Source organism: Ovis aries, chromosome 12 (assembly GCF_016772045.2).
Source record: "Ovis aries strain OAR_USU_Benz2616 breed Rambouillet chromosome 12, ARS-UI_Ramb_v3.0, whole genome shotgun sequence".
Taxonomy (NCBI): Eukaryota; Metazoa; Chordata; class Mammalia; order Artiodactyla; family Bovidae; genus Ovis; species Ovis aries.
The window spans coordinates 30863629-30877577 of NC_056065.1; the positions used below are offsets into that span (position 1 = coordinate 30863629).

Here is a 13949-nt window from a genome sequence, read left to right on the forward strand (position 1 = left end):
ACTGTAACTTTGTCTGGGGGAGGGGAGCCCTCCTCTTCTTGCCAGGCTGAGGGGCTGTGGCCACCGCAGAGAGCCAGCCTGTGCTGACAGCTCCTTAAGGCTCCCTTCTGACATCACTGAGAATTGTGCCCCAGCTTACCTGGAGGCCCAGGTGGCATCCACGACAAGGACCAGATGTCCTACCTGACCAGGTGTGAGTTTTAGCTTCCTGTACATCCAAATTGACATATTACTCAACACACACAGAACACAGTCATCACCATATTTTGCGCATAACTAAATCCTATTTCTTTTTATTTTCTTTTCTTTCCCTCCTATCCCACCCATGGCTCTGAGAAAATTACAGTATTTACTGGTTCATCATATTTATATTTGGTTTTACCTTCTAGACAAACGATATGGACTTTTTTCCCAGGCTCTTCATATTGGTCCTCTGCTCCCAGCTATGCCCATTTCTGCTCCACTCCTAGCCACCCTTGTAGATAAGATCCTCTACTCTTAGTATCTCGGATCTTACATATACACACCCAGGGATTGTCCCCACCCCACTTTTGCTTCCAGTGCTTCATTCATCACCAAATAAGAATGAAGGTCAAAACCAGCAGCAGCCTGACTAGGAAGACCTTCGTGGCCCCTCAAGGTATTGCAGAAGTCACACCTCAGAGACCCTCCAGACCCTCTCCTTGGTCACTGCAGACTCTCAGCAGGGGAAGGCCACATAGCAGAGTCATGGAATGAACACTGGGTCCACCCTGGGGCCACTCTCAGGCCAGACATGAGGACATTGGACCAGATGGTCTTTATGGTGCTCCTGCAAGGGAACAGGCTGGGAGGTGTGGAAGTGAGGCTTTCCTTCCTGGCTGTGGCTCTGTGGGTCCTGAAGGGCTGCGGGACCAGAAGCCCCCTGCTGGCACTGCCCTGTTGTGGGATGAGCAGGAATGAATGGGAAGACTCCAGGTCAACCACCATGAACTCTGGCTCTTGAGGAGTAGGCCTTATTCTTAGAGCTGGAAGGGAGGAGACAGCGAAGCGTATGACTGAAAGAATGGCAGTGAGGAAGGAAGCTACAGCTGTTAACAGGTCTGAAAACATGCAGACGGGCCTGACCCTGTCCGAGTGGTATGAAGGTGACTGTACTAGCCTCTGACTCAAGTCCCTGAGAAATATCTTCCGGGGCGGAACCTGGAGAAATACACAAGGAGGACAAAGAGAAGCTGCTCTGGGAGTCCTGAGAAACAAAGCCAGGCCCTCACCCTGCAGAGGAGAACTGGGAGGAGTGGGGAGGCGAGAGCCCCCACAGGTCAGGCTGGCCCTTCTCTGGCCCCCCTGTCCGTGGGGTGGGGTAGAACAGTGTGACTCTTCCTGCAAAGAGCTTTTCAGGCAGTGCTCCTGGAGCATTCACTCCTTTTGTCAGATCACAAGTACATCTGGCCCTCTGTTGAGCAGAAGGGAGAACATGTAAGCAGCTTTTGAGTGAGAGAATTTCCCATGAAGGGCTTTAAGCATCTCTCCAGTCTCTGTCCAATCACGCTCTCCCATATGCCTCTGCCTCAGACCCTGAGATGTCCAGAACAATGGAGCACCAAGGGGGGTATGGGGAGGAGACAGGAGACATTTGTTCTCTGAATGGCATCAAATATTTGATTTTGGTTTTCTGCCCAAAGACATCTCACTGAGTTTGGCTGCCTCCAAGGTGCGGGCTATTCCCAACGCCTCCCCTCTATCTCAGACACCCTTCATTCCACCCACCCTCGGGATTTGCTTGCAGATACTGCACAGGGAAGACCCATTCAAGTTAATAAGAACTAAATCCCACCACCCTGACTCCATCACGGCCACCTTCTGGTTTTCCAGCTAGGGTATCACGGGTGATGGGTCTGCAGGATTACAGCTGATTCCATAAGCAGAGCTCTTTTCCAGGCTGGCACACCAGTGCCAGAGATGGCAGGCCTTTCTTTCCCTTTCTCTTTTCTCTCAACAGCTAAATCTAGACCCCATCTGTCTGCCTATTTTCCTTCATTCAAGCCTAAAGGGAACATTTTTAAAGAGGCCCAAAAGCCAGGAACACGGGTGGAAAGTGCTCCTAGTCCTGAACACTTTGCTTCTTCCGCTCTCAGGTTTCCTCCTCAGGAGACTGTGTGCCCCAGCTTTAAAGTCTCTATGGCTTTAAAGATGCTCACACCTAGGAATCCCACCTCCAGGAATGCATCTAAAGCAGAGAGTCAGCAAAGCCAAAAAAACCCCTATGCTAAAAGATCTACATCACAACCACAAAAAAAATGGTAGTGATCTGAATTTCTAAGAGTAGCTCAGTGAATAATGATCTATAAACCTGATGAAATCAACTGTACACAGCCATTAAAAGGGTAATTATGGTTGGCTACAAGTTACCGTTGAATAATCAATAGTTGTTATTGCTTGTTGAAAGCTTACTCTATCAGTTGTTCTCAACCCTGAGGACATGTGAAACTCTCCCGAGGCCAGGCTCACCTCCAGAGAACAGGATTCAATTGACCATGTGTGGGGCCTGGGCACTGGTACACCTTTGGAAGCCCACTGGTTGATACAGCTGTGCACCCAAGGCTGAGAGCCATGGTACTGCCTGCCAGGTATTTTTCTGGGTGCTTAAAACACCCAAAGTGTGTTTACCTATCTCTTGAGGCACATTTACATGGAAGACAATGGATCTGATGACCCTTCTGTTTGTTGCTGTTTAGTCGCTCAGTCATGTCCAACCCTGTGCGACCTCAGGGACTGTAGCCCACCAGGCTCCTCTGTCCATGGGATTTTCCAGCCAAGAATACTAGAGTGGGTTGCCATTTCCTTCTCCAGGGATCTTCCCAATCTAGGGCTCAAACCCACGTTTCCTGCACTGGTAGGCAAATTCTTTACCACTGAGCCACTAGGGAAGCCCATAAATATAGTCACTGCACAGCCTCGCCCATACAGGAACAAACCCCTGATCCTGGTGTAATTTATTCACACCATGCTCTAACCAACTGAGCTGACCAGCCCTTCTGTTTGAGAGCCCCCAGTTTGGGAAGCTCAGGATGATATGGTTTATCTATAATTTACTGCAAAAATATTCTGTGGATATTTTGACTATTTATTGCTCTATAACTAAGCATCCCAAAACTTAGCAAAGTGAAACAACCGCCCTTTTATTATGCTCACAGATGATTCAGATCAGGAATTCAAACAGATCACAGTAGGAATGGCCTGCCTCTTTTCCCTGATGTCTTGGGTGTCAGCTGGGAAGACTGGAATCTAGCTGATGCCAGAAGATTTACACCATAACAAAAAATTGGTAGTGATCTAAAACCCACTCCAGTGTTCTTGCCTGGAGAGTCCCAGAGACAGGGGAGCCTGGTGGGCTGTCATCTCTGGGGTCGCACAGAGTCAGACACGACTGAAGCGACTTAGCAGCAGTAGCAGCAACGTTCTAAGAGTAGCTTAGAAATCTGGCTGAAATCATCTGGAGGCTTCTTTATGCACATTTCTGGTGCTTGGGCTAGGATGATTTTAAAGATAGGCTCACTCAGAGCAACTAAGCCTGTGTGCCACAACTATTAAGCCTATGCTCCAGAGACCAGGAGCTGCAACTGCTGAAACATATACGACCTAGCGCCTGTGCTCCACAACAAGAGAAGCCACCACCATGAGAAGTCCACACACCACAAGTAGAGAGTAACCCCGACTTGCCACAACTAGAGAAAAGTCTGTGCAGCAGTGAAGACCCAGCACAGCCAAAAGTAGTCAATAAATAAAATGTAAAGATAGGCTCAGCTAGGACTATCAACCAGAGCATCTACCCTTGGCTTCCCCATGTGGCTTGGGCTTCCTCGCAGCATAGAAGCTCCTGTTTCCAGGAGCAGGTGTACTAATAAACAAGGCAAAGGTTGCATGGTCTTTTTGACCTAGCTTTGGAAGTTGACAGCATTAATTCTATCATACTCTATTATCGTAGTGGTTACAAATCCATCCAGATTTCAGAAATATTTTGGAGGCAGAACTGACAAGATTTAGTGGAGACTGAAGGCAATGAATGTCAAAATGCAAATGCTATAATGCCATATAACATGAAAAGAATACAAAAAGTACATGTATGTGTTATATGTCTCATATAGATGAGAATACAGCATGAAAAAATGAAAACTTCTTTTAAGGTGATAACAGCATGGTAACCATTAATATTAATTATTTTAGTAACTCTTCTTAAACCTCTGTTAACTACCTACACCAAATCTAAGCTCTAATAATCCCTGAAGATCATTGCTGGACACCAGTCCCAGCAAGACTCAAGCAGTAAGTCCAAGCACCACATTAAACTCACCCTTGTCACTTCATTTCTAGTGTGGAGAACCACTGTGCTGATCATACTGTAGGCTGCGGGTTTCTCCGGGCTCCTGGCCCAAGAAAAGATGAGGAACAGGTGGGGACCTGCCTCACTTGGGGATCTAATCCATCTTCTTTTTCCTTCAGGCTTTTGATATTATGAGAGTAACACATGGCAGAGAGCACAGCCTGATTGAAGATCTGATTCTACTCTTAGAAGAATGCGACGCCAACATCAGAGCACCCTAAGAGAACTCTGCAAAGGAAGAGCCAGCTTGTACCTTTACTGGATGCCTTATTGAGGTCACACACACTATATTTTGTTTGTTGTGTGGACCTCCCCTATTGGAAATGCTGTTCCATATTTACTTAGGTAAATAAAAGCAGACATATGGTTTGCACACCACAAGAATTAGAGAAGCATGAGAAAATACCATCTGGTAATTGTTTTCTTTGCTTTCTTTCATTGGTAATGTTAATGTTTAAGATCTCAACATTAAAGACAGAAAATCCTATTAAAAGCATAACAGAATAAGTTCTAACTTTCTCGTTGGATATATGTTGAGAGTTGGATAGAAATCATTGTTTTCACATTTGCTTCCAAGCAAAAGTTAATGTCTGTTTTGGCAAAAAGCAAGATTTTCAGATACTGTCCTCACTGCTTGTGGTAAATGATACGTGTGTCCATTATTCACTTCCAAATATGTCTCCAACACAAGAAGTTTTATTCTAAATCTTAGAAAGAAGTCATATTAGGTTTATTAGATTTTATTAGAAAAGGACAGGAGGTCTTAATGGAAAAGAAAAAAAATTCATATGTCTCATGGCTCTTTGTGTAATTCATTCTAAGCATTTCATAACTCTGTGTGTGTGTCATGCTTTGGGGGAAGGAAGTTTTTTCTGTAATTCTCTATGTCTAAGGTTCGACCATGTGATCTACACAGCATGAGGCACCATTACCCTGCAGGAAGCAGGGTTCTAGCACCCCAGCTCAAATCAGGCTTGCTCCTTTCCCTTTTGTCCTCACTAGTTAGTCCCCAATTCCATGGTCTGCTTTTCCTCTTTCTGCTTTAGACAAATACAGAAACCTTTTCTTTTCCTCTAGTAGATGCAAGGTAACTTCTCTTACGGCTCAGTGATCCTGAGAGCAGTTTAGTCCCCTGTCCTTAGAGGAGACTCCGGTAGTAACTGAAGCCCTTGGATTCCTGTAGCTGACAGGATTCTCAGAGAGCTTCCTGTCACCCACACCTGATTTTATAAGCAAGGAAATGAGATACAGGGAGTGATGGCAGAAGCTGAAGCAGCAACTCTTGTTCCTTCAGGAGGCTTCCCCACCCCCACGGAGGGAGTGGCAAGTCCTCTGGCCACATGGTTGCATGCAGCAGCAGCAGCAGCCACGTCAGAAAGACACACGGTCGAGCTAGGAGGAACCAGCCTCATTTTGAAGCAAAGAAAGCTGACACCTGGAAACGAGTCCACGTGCCTCACACCTGGTGGTCACCGTGATCATCAAAACATGCCTGATCTCCTGCATGCTGATGAGTCCTGCAGCCATTTCATCAGAGTGCTTGGCTGCAGCCACTGTCTGCCAAGTATTGGGCATCTCTAATGCACACAGTATCTCTAATAGCCACGGTAGCACCACAAGGTTGGTGTTTTGAAGCACATTTTATAACTAAGGAAATGGAGGGCCAGAGTTAGGTGCTCAGGGGTCTCTCCTGATTTATTAAGTGACCTTGAGAAAGTGGCTGAATCTCAGTCTTTTTGAGAGACCAGTTCTAACCAATTCAATAAATATGTATTAAATGGTTGGAGAACTGCCAGGTGGGGCAATGGTAAAGAATCTGCCTGCCAATGCAGGAGACGTAAGAGATGCAGGTTCATGCCCTGGAGAAGGGAATGGCTACCCACTTGCCTGGAAACCCCCAAGGACATAGGAGCCCGAGGGCTACAGTCCACGGGGTTGAAAACAGTTGGACACAACTGAGCACACAAGCATACTAAATGATTATTGTGTTCTTAGGGGAAAGAGATACCAAGTCTGAATAAGATGTATCCCTCATTCTCAAAAGGCACAGTTAGAGTATTTATATCAGTTAGTTTTACTGTATAATAAACTACTCCAAAATAAGTTAATTTTGTTCACTATTCTGTATGTCAGCAATCTGGACTGAACAGTTGCTTCTGGTTTGGCCCAATCTCCATACACCCCTGGCTCTCGCAAAGTCACAATGCAAGAGCCTAGATGTGTGGAGGGGAAGAAGTTGCGGCCACATATGCAATCCACCATGGCAGCCCCTACACTATTTCAGCATAAACTCACATGTAGTGAGTTTAATGAAATCCATAAACCTTGGAGTGGCTGATGTCAGCTGGGCACACTCACTGTCTGCAGTCGCTGGCGGGTCAGATGGGGGAAACCAACAAAGATCCATCTACTCAAAGCTGTGGTTTTTCCAGTAGGCATGTACAGATGTGAGAGGTGGACCATAAAGAAGGCTGAGCCCTGAAGAATTGGTGCTTTTGAATTGTGGTGCTGGAGAATACTCTTGAGAGTCCCTTGGAGAGCAAGGAGATCAAACCAGTTAATCCTAAAGGAAATCAACCCTGAATATCAATTGAAAGGACTGATGCTGAAGCTCCAATACTTTGGCCACCTAATGCAGAGTCGACTCAATGGAAAAGACCCTGATGCTGGGAAAGATTGAGGGCAGGAGGAGAAGGGGGCGACAGAGGATGAGATGATTGGATGGTATCATGAACTCAATGGACATGAGTTTGAGCAAACTCCAGAACATAGTGAAGAACAGGGAAGCCTGGCATGCTGCAGTCCATGTGGTCGCAAAGAGTTGGACATGACTGAGGAACTGAACAGCAGAGGACAAAGCCAATCACAATGCCAGCCCAGGATAAAGGGTAGCTAGACTCCTCTCAGTCGGAAGAAATACAAAGTGCACTGCAAGGGTATAGATCTGGGGACAGGGAGATGCTGTGGCTATTTATGTAGTCCACTATGGCAGTCCTTAAGCTATCTCAGGGGTACAGAACATTTGGTGAATCTGATGAAACCCACAGACCTTCCTTCTAGGGAAACATACCCATATGGGCAATTTGCTTATAGGATCAAGCATCCTTGATCTCCCTATGGCCCATCAGTGGATTGCCTGGGGTCCTTCATCTATGAAAAACAGACTCGCTGCCTTTCAGAAACATGGTGAATTTTAAATTCATTAGGAAAAGAAAAAGGTCATAATAGAAGGTAACTGTAGCCAACTTACATGCCGAATGAGCAGAATTCACTGATAGAGCCCTGTGTTTGCCAATTTTCTGAATGAAAGTGATCAGTCAGTGATGATCCTGGATTAAGAGATTTGCCTTCATGCCTCCTACAGAAAGCATGATAGGCTTTTAAATCCCTCTTAGCTCACCTCCAGTTTTCTGAGAAAAGGGCTCTTAAGAGGAAGGGGCCCAGCTTGCACCAACTTTTAACAGAAACCAAACATTTAAACAATGGTAAACATTTACCGAACAACTCTACAGGAAAACAATTTGGGAGAAGCGGAAAGGAAATGGAGAATATAATTTAAAACCCACGTCACTGGTGGCTGACAATTTACTGCTGCCCCAGCCTCCATGTCTGCTATTTCATTAATCCATAGTCATTGTACCGGCAGGCTTTTTCACATCAGTAACTTGACGCCATTAGTTGCTCCTCTGGGATGAGAACACATTTAAACTGAAAATGAACACACCGGGTATAATTTATAGCCATGCCATGTAGATGCCAAGACTGCAGGGGAGGAAGGCTGCCTGGAAACCTGCTCACCGTGAGAGCTCAGCACAGGCTTCCTTTAGCCAAGCAAGAGTGTGGGGTGGCTAGAAAGGGCAGTCACCCTGTGATGAAGCCAGACAGCCACAAACCACAGAAGCCCCTCAGTCAAGCCTCACTGCAGGGATGAAAGAGAAATTCCATATATGGGCGCTCTCCCCTGAGTTGTGCCTTGAACACTCTATTCAGGCCCAACCAGGAGGTGATGTTATATTCGCTCAGAGTAGCCCACTGGGCTTCCACAGACACATGGTTGTTCTGAGCATTGTCTGTGGAGCAGCATAAAGTACTGTGAAAAGCAAACACTGACAGCGGCTTTAGGAAAACACCAGAGCCCTGCTTTTGCCTGAGCTCTGTAACAGATCAAGCTGGTTGAGGAAGCTCAGCAGCACCATCCCTAAAGTGGCACACCCATTTGATGTTTTTGAGATCTGTAAACATCCAAATGCTATTGGCTCAGTCAATATATTCAAAACCAATTTGAAATACACCAAAACTCTGAACATACACACACTGCTATATTTAAAATGGATAACCAACAAGGACCTACTGTAAAGCACATGGAATTCTGCTCAGTGTTATGTGCCAGCCTGGACGGGAGTGGAGTCTGGGGGACAATGGATACATGTACATGTATGGCTGACTCCCTTCACTGTTCACCTGAAGCTATCACAACGTTGTTAATCGGCTATACTCCAATACAAAATGAAAAAAATAAAGCAGGTTATCTTCCATTAAAAAATCAATCAAAAAACAATTCGCTGCTCCTCATATTTAGCTTAGCTCCATCATCATCTTTCTACCCTTCAGCACAGAAACTCAAGAGTCACTGACTCGTCCCTTGTCCTTCAGAGGACTAAGTTCTGTCTATTCATCCTCTGAAATGCTTTTTTAAATGTCAGCCCTTTCTATCCTTATCCATTCCCAGGCTCTTTGCAGGCCACAGCACTTCTGCAAAGGCTCCCTCACTGATCTCCTTGCTTGCCATCCCTCTATTTCCTGTTGTCCATCTAGCTGCCAGTCATCTTCCCAAAACACCTATTTTGTCTTTTCCTCATATATCTCCCCTGCTCAGAAGCTTACAGTGGCTCCCCATTGCCACTACACTCAAAATGTAGTCTTCAGATTGGCAGTGGAACTATCAACTCTTATGCTTACTGATCCCCATGTGAACCTGCAGTCTAGCTGGATCAACCCCATCCCAACTCCAGGTTCCTGAACCAGTTCTTTACCGGTTCCTTACTGACTAAACTACCTTTCTTCTCCATCTATTTAAATTGAATCCATTCTCAAAGGTCTAGCCCAAGCCTCCTTTTTTTTTTTTTTTTTTTTGTTTAAAAAATCATTCAAACGTGTTACATTCTGTAACAAGAATTACTATTTTTGATGTTCAGGTTGTATCAGTCTTGGCTACTGGAATCATCTTCAAGCTGGATCCTGTTTCCTATGAGTTGCTATGTTTTGGGGAACACTTTTTTACTTGGTGCAGCAAGATATTCTAGGCTCATCTTACACTTTTGCACTGTAGACCTGGAACTAACCGTTCTCTGAAGATCTCTGGTTTCTTTTACTAATGAAAGGTTTATTAGAAGCCCTGATCCAGGTACTGTGTTTGCTTATTGCTCCTAGGGAGTCACAGCTTTCTAGGCCTTTTTAAAATCATGAGCTCACACTGATACCACCGATTAAACTTCAGCATCTGCAGGGCTCCCCTAGTGGCTCAGTGCTAAAAGAATTCACCTGCCAATGCAGGAGACGTGGGTTCCAGTCCTGATCTGGGAAGACTGCACATGCTGCGGACCAACTAAGCCCAAGCACCACAACGGAGCCTGCGCTCTAGATCCAAGGCTCTCCAACAAGAGAAGCCCCTGCAGTGAGAAGCCTGTGCACCACAGCTAGAGAGCAGACCCTGCTTGCTGAAACTAGAGAAAAGCCTGCAGAGGAACAAAGATCCAGCTCAGCCAAAAAAAAAAAAAAATTATATTAAAACAATCCAGCATCTAGGGTATTCTTCCTCCTCCTCCTTCCATATTTGTACTTCTCTCATACACACACACTAGTTCCAAAATTATGACTATGACCTCCACTAACAGCAAAACTACTAAGTGAAATTTAAGTTTTCTAGTGCTTTTTGTTCTTAAGCAAAAGAGACGGTATTTTCAGAATACTATGTTTAAAATTCTGAATTAAATTTTCCCATGTGATTATGTAATCAATTTGATATCCAATTAGGTTCCTTTTTTTAATTCGATTTTACAGTTTGTCCCATTATTGATGTATGCTGGTATATAAATATCAAAGTAATATATTAATATATATTATATTTTGCTACTATAAATAATGCCATAATGAAAAACCGTGTGCCTATTTTTTATTGTCCCGCGGCTAGAGATGTGCACTCAGGGTAATTTCCTAAAAGTGGAATTTATGAATCAAATGGTAAATGTACATATGATAGGTGCTGTCAAATTTACCTTGAGAGGGGTAATATAATTATGCCTGTGTCCCCTCAGCCTTTCCAACAGAATGGATTCTTCTAAGCTGACAGGTGAGAAATGGTAGGTATCTCAATGTAGTTTAAATTTGCATTCTCCTTATTAGCGAAGTTGGATGTCTTCAAATATTTAAAGACTTTTTGCCTATCTTTTGTGAACCATCTTTACATGCCCTTTGTCCATTTTTCTATCAGATTTTTTGTTTTTTCCCTCATGACCTTCATATAATAGGGAGATTTTCCCTTTATAATAAATAATCTCTCAGCATGCATTTGCTTTTTGACTTTGCTTTACTTTTTTGCCCTGAGTTCCTTTGGACAGAGGTTTCAAAAACATTCCATAAGAACTCTACTCCATGATAAACCAGCTTCCAGTTATAAAACTAGTAAGCACAACCAACTTTCCTCACATGGTTCTTGACTCAACAATTCATAAGTTTGTTAGGTAGAAAGTTAGGTATGAGGAAGGAGGAGTGGCCTAGCTAAAAAGGATCCAAGTTGATCTCTAAATCCCATCCCAGGCACACCAAGGAGAGCTCACTGATATGCTACAAAAATAACCACAGAGACTTTTCTACCTCTGGCACATGTGCCCTAAGCACACGGTGGATACAAAATAACCACAGGGACTTAAAGTAACCTTAGGCAGCTAGAAGCCCATTGCTGCTGCTGCTGCTGCTGCTGCTGCTGCGTCACTTCAGTCATGTCTGACTCTGTGCGGCCCCACAGAGGGCAGCCCACCAGGCTCCCTCGTCCCTGGGATTCTCCAGGCAAGAACACTGGTGTGAGTTGCCATTTCCTTCTCCAATGCATGAAAGTGAAAAGTGAAAGTGAAGTTGCTCAGTCGTGTCCAACTCTTCGAGATCCCATGGACTGCAGCCTACCAGACTCCTCCATCCATGGGATTTTCCAGGCAAGAGTACTGGAGTGAGGTGCCATTGCCTCCTCAATATTCTACACATATATACATCTGATTATAAAGACAGGATTATGGGAAGACATACACAACAGAGCCTGCTGTCATAGAACTTGCAGCTGTCAGTCGGCCTTAAGTATATGCCTATTTACACTCCCTTTCTTGACTGGTGGTGGGTACAAGCCCTATTCTGCACAGGGCGCAACCAAAAGGAAAAGACAGGAAGTATAAAAAGGAGGAAGCCAAGAGGGGATAGGAGGACGACTCCTTTGTTGCTGGTCTGCTCCCATGTCTTGGGAGTGTCTGTGTAGTAAAAGATCTGTCTGCTTGTGCTGAATTGAACTATAACTTATCTGTTATTTTAAACCCTTTAGTCCGTCATCCAAATTTTTGTTGCAATGAGACAATAGCTGAGGAAGAGAAATAAACTGACCTGACATTCAGTGCCATGACTTGATGCCTTGGGGAGTATTAACTTAAAAGTTGGGACCTGAACCCTAGCCAGTGGCTTACTTTTCCAAGAGGCTCAACCCAAGTGCCTGAGGCTGGCCTCACTGCCTTCAAAACCTTGCAGCCTTGCACTCCTGACAGAAAATGCCTTAAAATGCTCTCTTGGGGACAAGCTATTTTTATCACCCACTGAGTGAAACAACTAAAGAGGAAAGGACATCTATGGATGTCTGATCAAAGGATCCTCAGATATCAAGTACTGCTGATGGAAAATCTAGGACTGACTAGATGTTCAGTGATGTGATGTTCTTAACCTAGTTACCCTTCTGCCCTCTTAAGGGCTCTCTCTCCTTCCACTGTTGTCGAGAAACCATCAGACCGTTGGACAAAGCCGCGAGAGCGATTCTCAGAAGATCCGATGACCAATCCTGAGAAAATTTGGCACACTGATGGAAGCAGCTTTTTGATAGAAAAAGGAAAGCAAGACATGCAGTAGTCTTCAATTTGGAGACCACAGAGGCTAAAACTTTACCACCAGGAGCTTCAGCCCAACTGGCTGAGCTCATAGCTCTGACTGGAGCTTTAGAGCTGGGGAAAGCAAAAGCAGTAGCTATTTACACTGGCTCCATGTATGCCTTTCTGGTGCTATATGCACATGCTGCCACTTGGAAAGAGAGGGGCCACATGACCACCCGAAATCCCCAATCAAATACGCTGACCAGATCCTTAAGCTCCTGGAGTCAGTCCATCTGCCCACTGAGGTTTCCATCTCCCACTGCAGGGGACACCAAAAACAAAGTATAGAGGTGGCAGGAGGAAACCAAATGGCCAATCAGGCGCCTAAGAGAGCAGCATTACAAAACTGTGACATAACAGCGGTTGCTACCCTAGTTCCACAGTCTACCTTGCCAGAAACTGCTTCCTTTACTGAAGGGGAGACACTCACAGCTAAGAGTGAGGGCTTTCAACAAGATCATGTGGGGTGGTTCCAAAAGGAGGGACTCTTCTCTCTGCCTGGGAACCTCGAATGGAAGTTGGTCAGCTCCCTATATGCCACCACTTATTTAGTAGGCAAAGCCCTCCAGAGATTACTAGAAAGGCCTTTAGGGGAACAGGCCTCCAAATGACCATAACAAGACAAGGTCACCACAGCAGCATCCCGGTTTCTGTCAATCAAGGATACGCTCCTACAGTGGTTCTGGCCTATAATTCTGTTAGCTCCCTGTTTCCTCAACTTTCTCTCTTTGTTTATTGCTACTCGTGTCAACAAAATACAGGCTGGTTCTGATGCAACATGGACACCAACCCCTGACCTCTCTGAAAACTTCCTCATACTGCTCCCCCCGGATGGACATCAGCAGTCCTTACCAGCCCCTCTTGTTGACAGCTAGCAAGTGATGGACACTCAAGGCCCAACTTAGCAGGAAGTAGCCAGAATGAAAGACATCCATTTCCCAAAGAATTGGGGTCCATACACTTGAGGAGGGGAATATTAGATAGGAAATTAGGCATGAGCAAAGAGGGGTGGCCTTGCCAAAAAGGATTCAAGCTGATCTCTAAACCCCAGCCCAGACACAGAGCTCACAGATATGCTACCAAAATAACCACAGAGATGTTTCTACCTCCTGCACATGTGCCCTAGGCACACAGTGGATACAAACTAACCACTGGGCTGTCTCAAGTAACCCAGGGCAGCTAGGAGCCCATTAATGGTTCATAAATATTCTACACATATATACATCTGCTTATAACAGGCAGGATTACGGGAAGACATGCACAACAGAGCCTATTGTTATATAACCTGCAGCTGCCAGTTGGCCTTGAGCGTATGCCCATTTGCACTCCCTTTCTTGACTGGTGGTGGGTACAAACCCTATTCTGCACAAGGCGCAACCAAAAGGAAAACACAGGAAGTATAAAAAGTG

The 13949-nt window shown here is 45.0% G+C and overlaps 1 protein-coding gene across 5 annotated transcripts in view; it reads left to right on the top strand.

Annotated features, from left to right (window-relative positions):
• The window catches only part of SMYD3 (SET and MYND domain containing 3), a 770036-nt gene extending 759516 nt beyond the window's left edge, over positions 1-10520 (top strand). For all 5 annotated transcript variants that reach the window (XM_027976324.3, XM_060396390.1, XM_042257173.2 and 2 more), the window contains one exon: positions 4483-10520. In XM_027976324.3, the coding sequence (XP_027832125.2) occupies positions 4483-4584 (102 nt within the window). In that variant the 3' untranslated portion in view covers positions 4585-10520. The remainder of the gene's footprint in view (positions 1-4482) is intronic.
• Positions 10521-13949: the final 3429 nt, after the last annotated feature.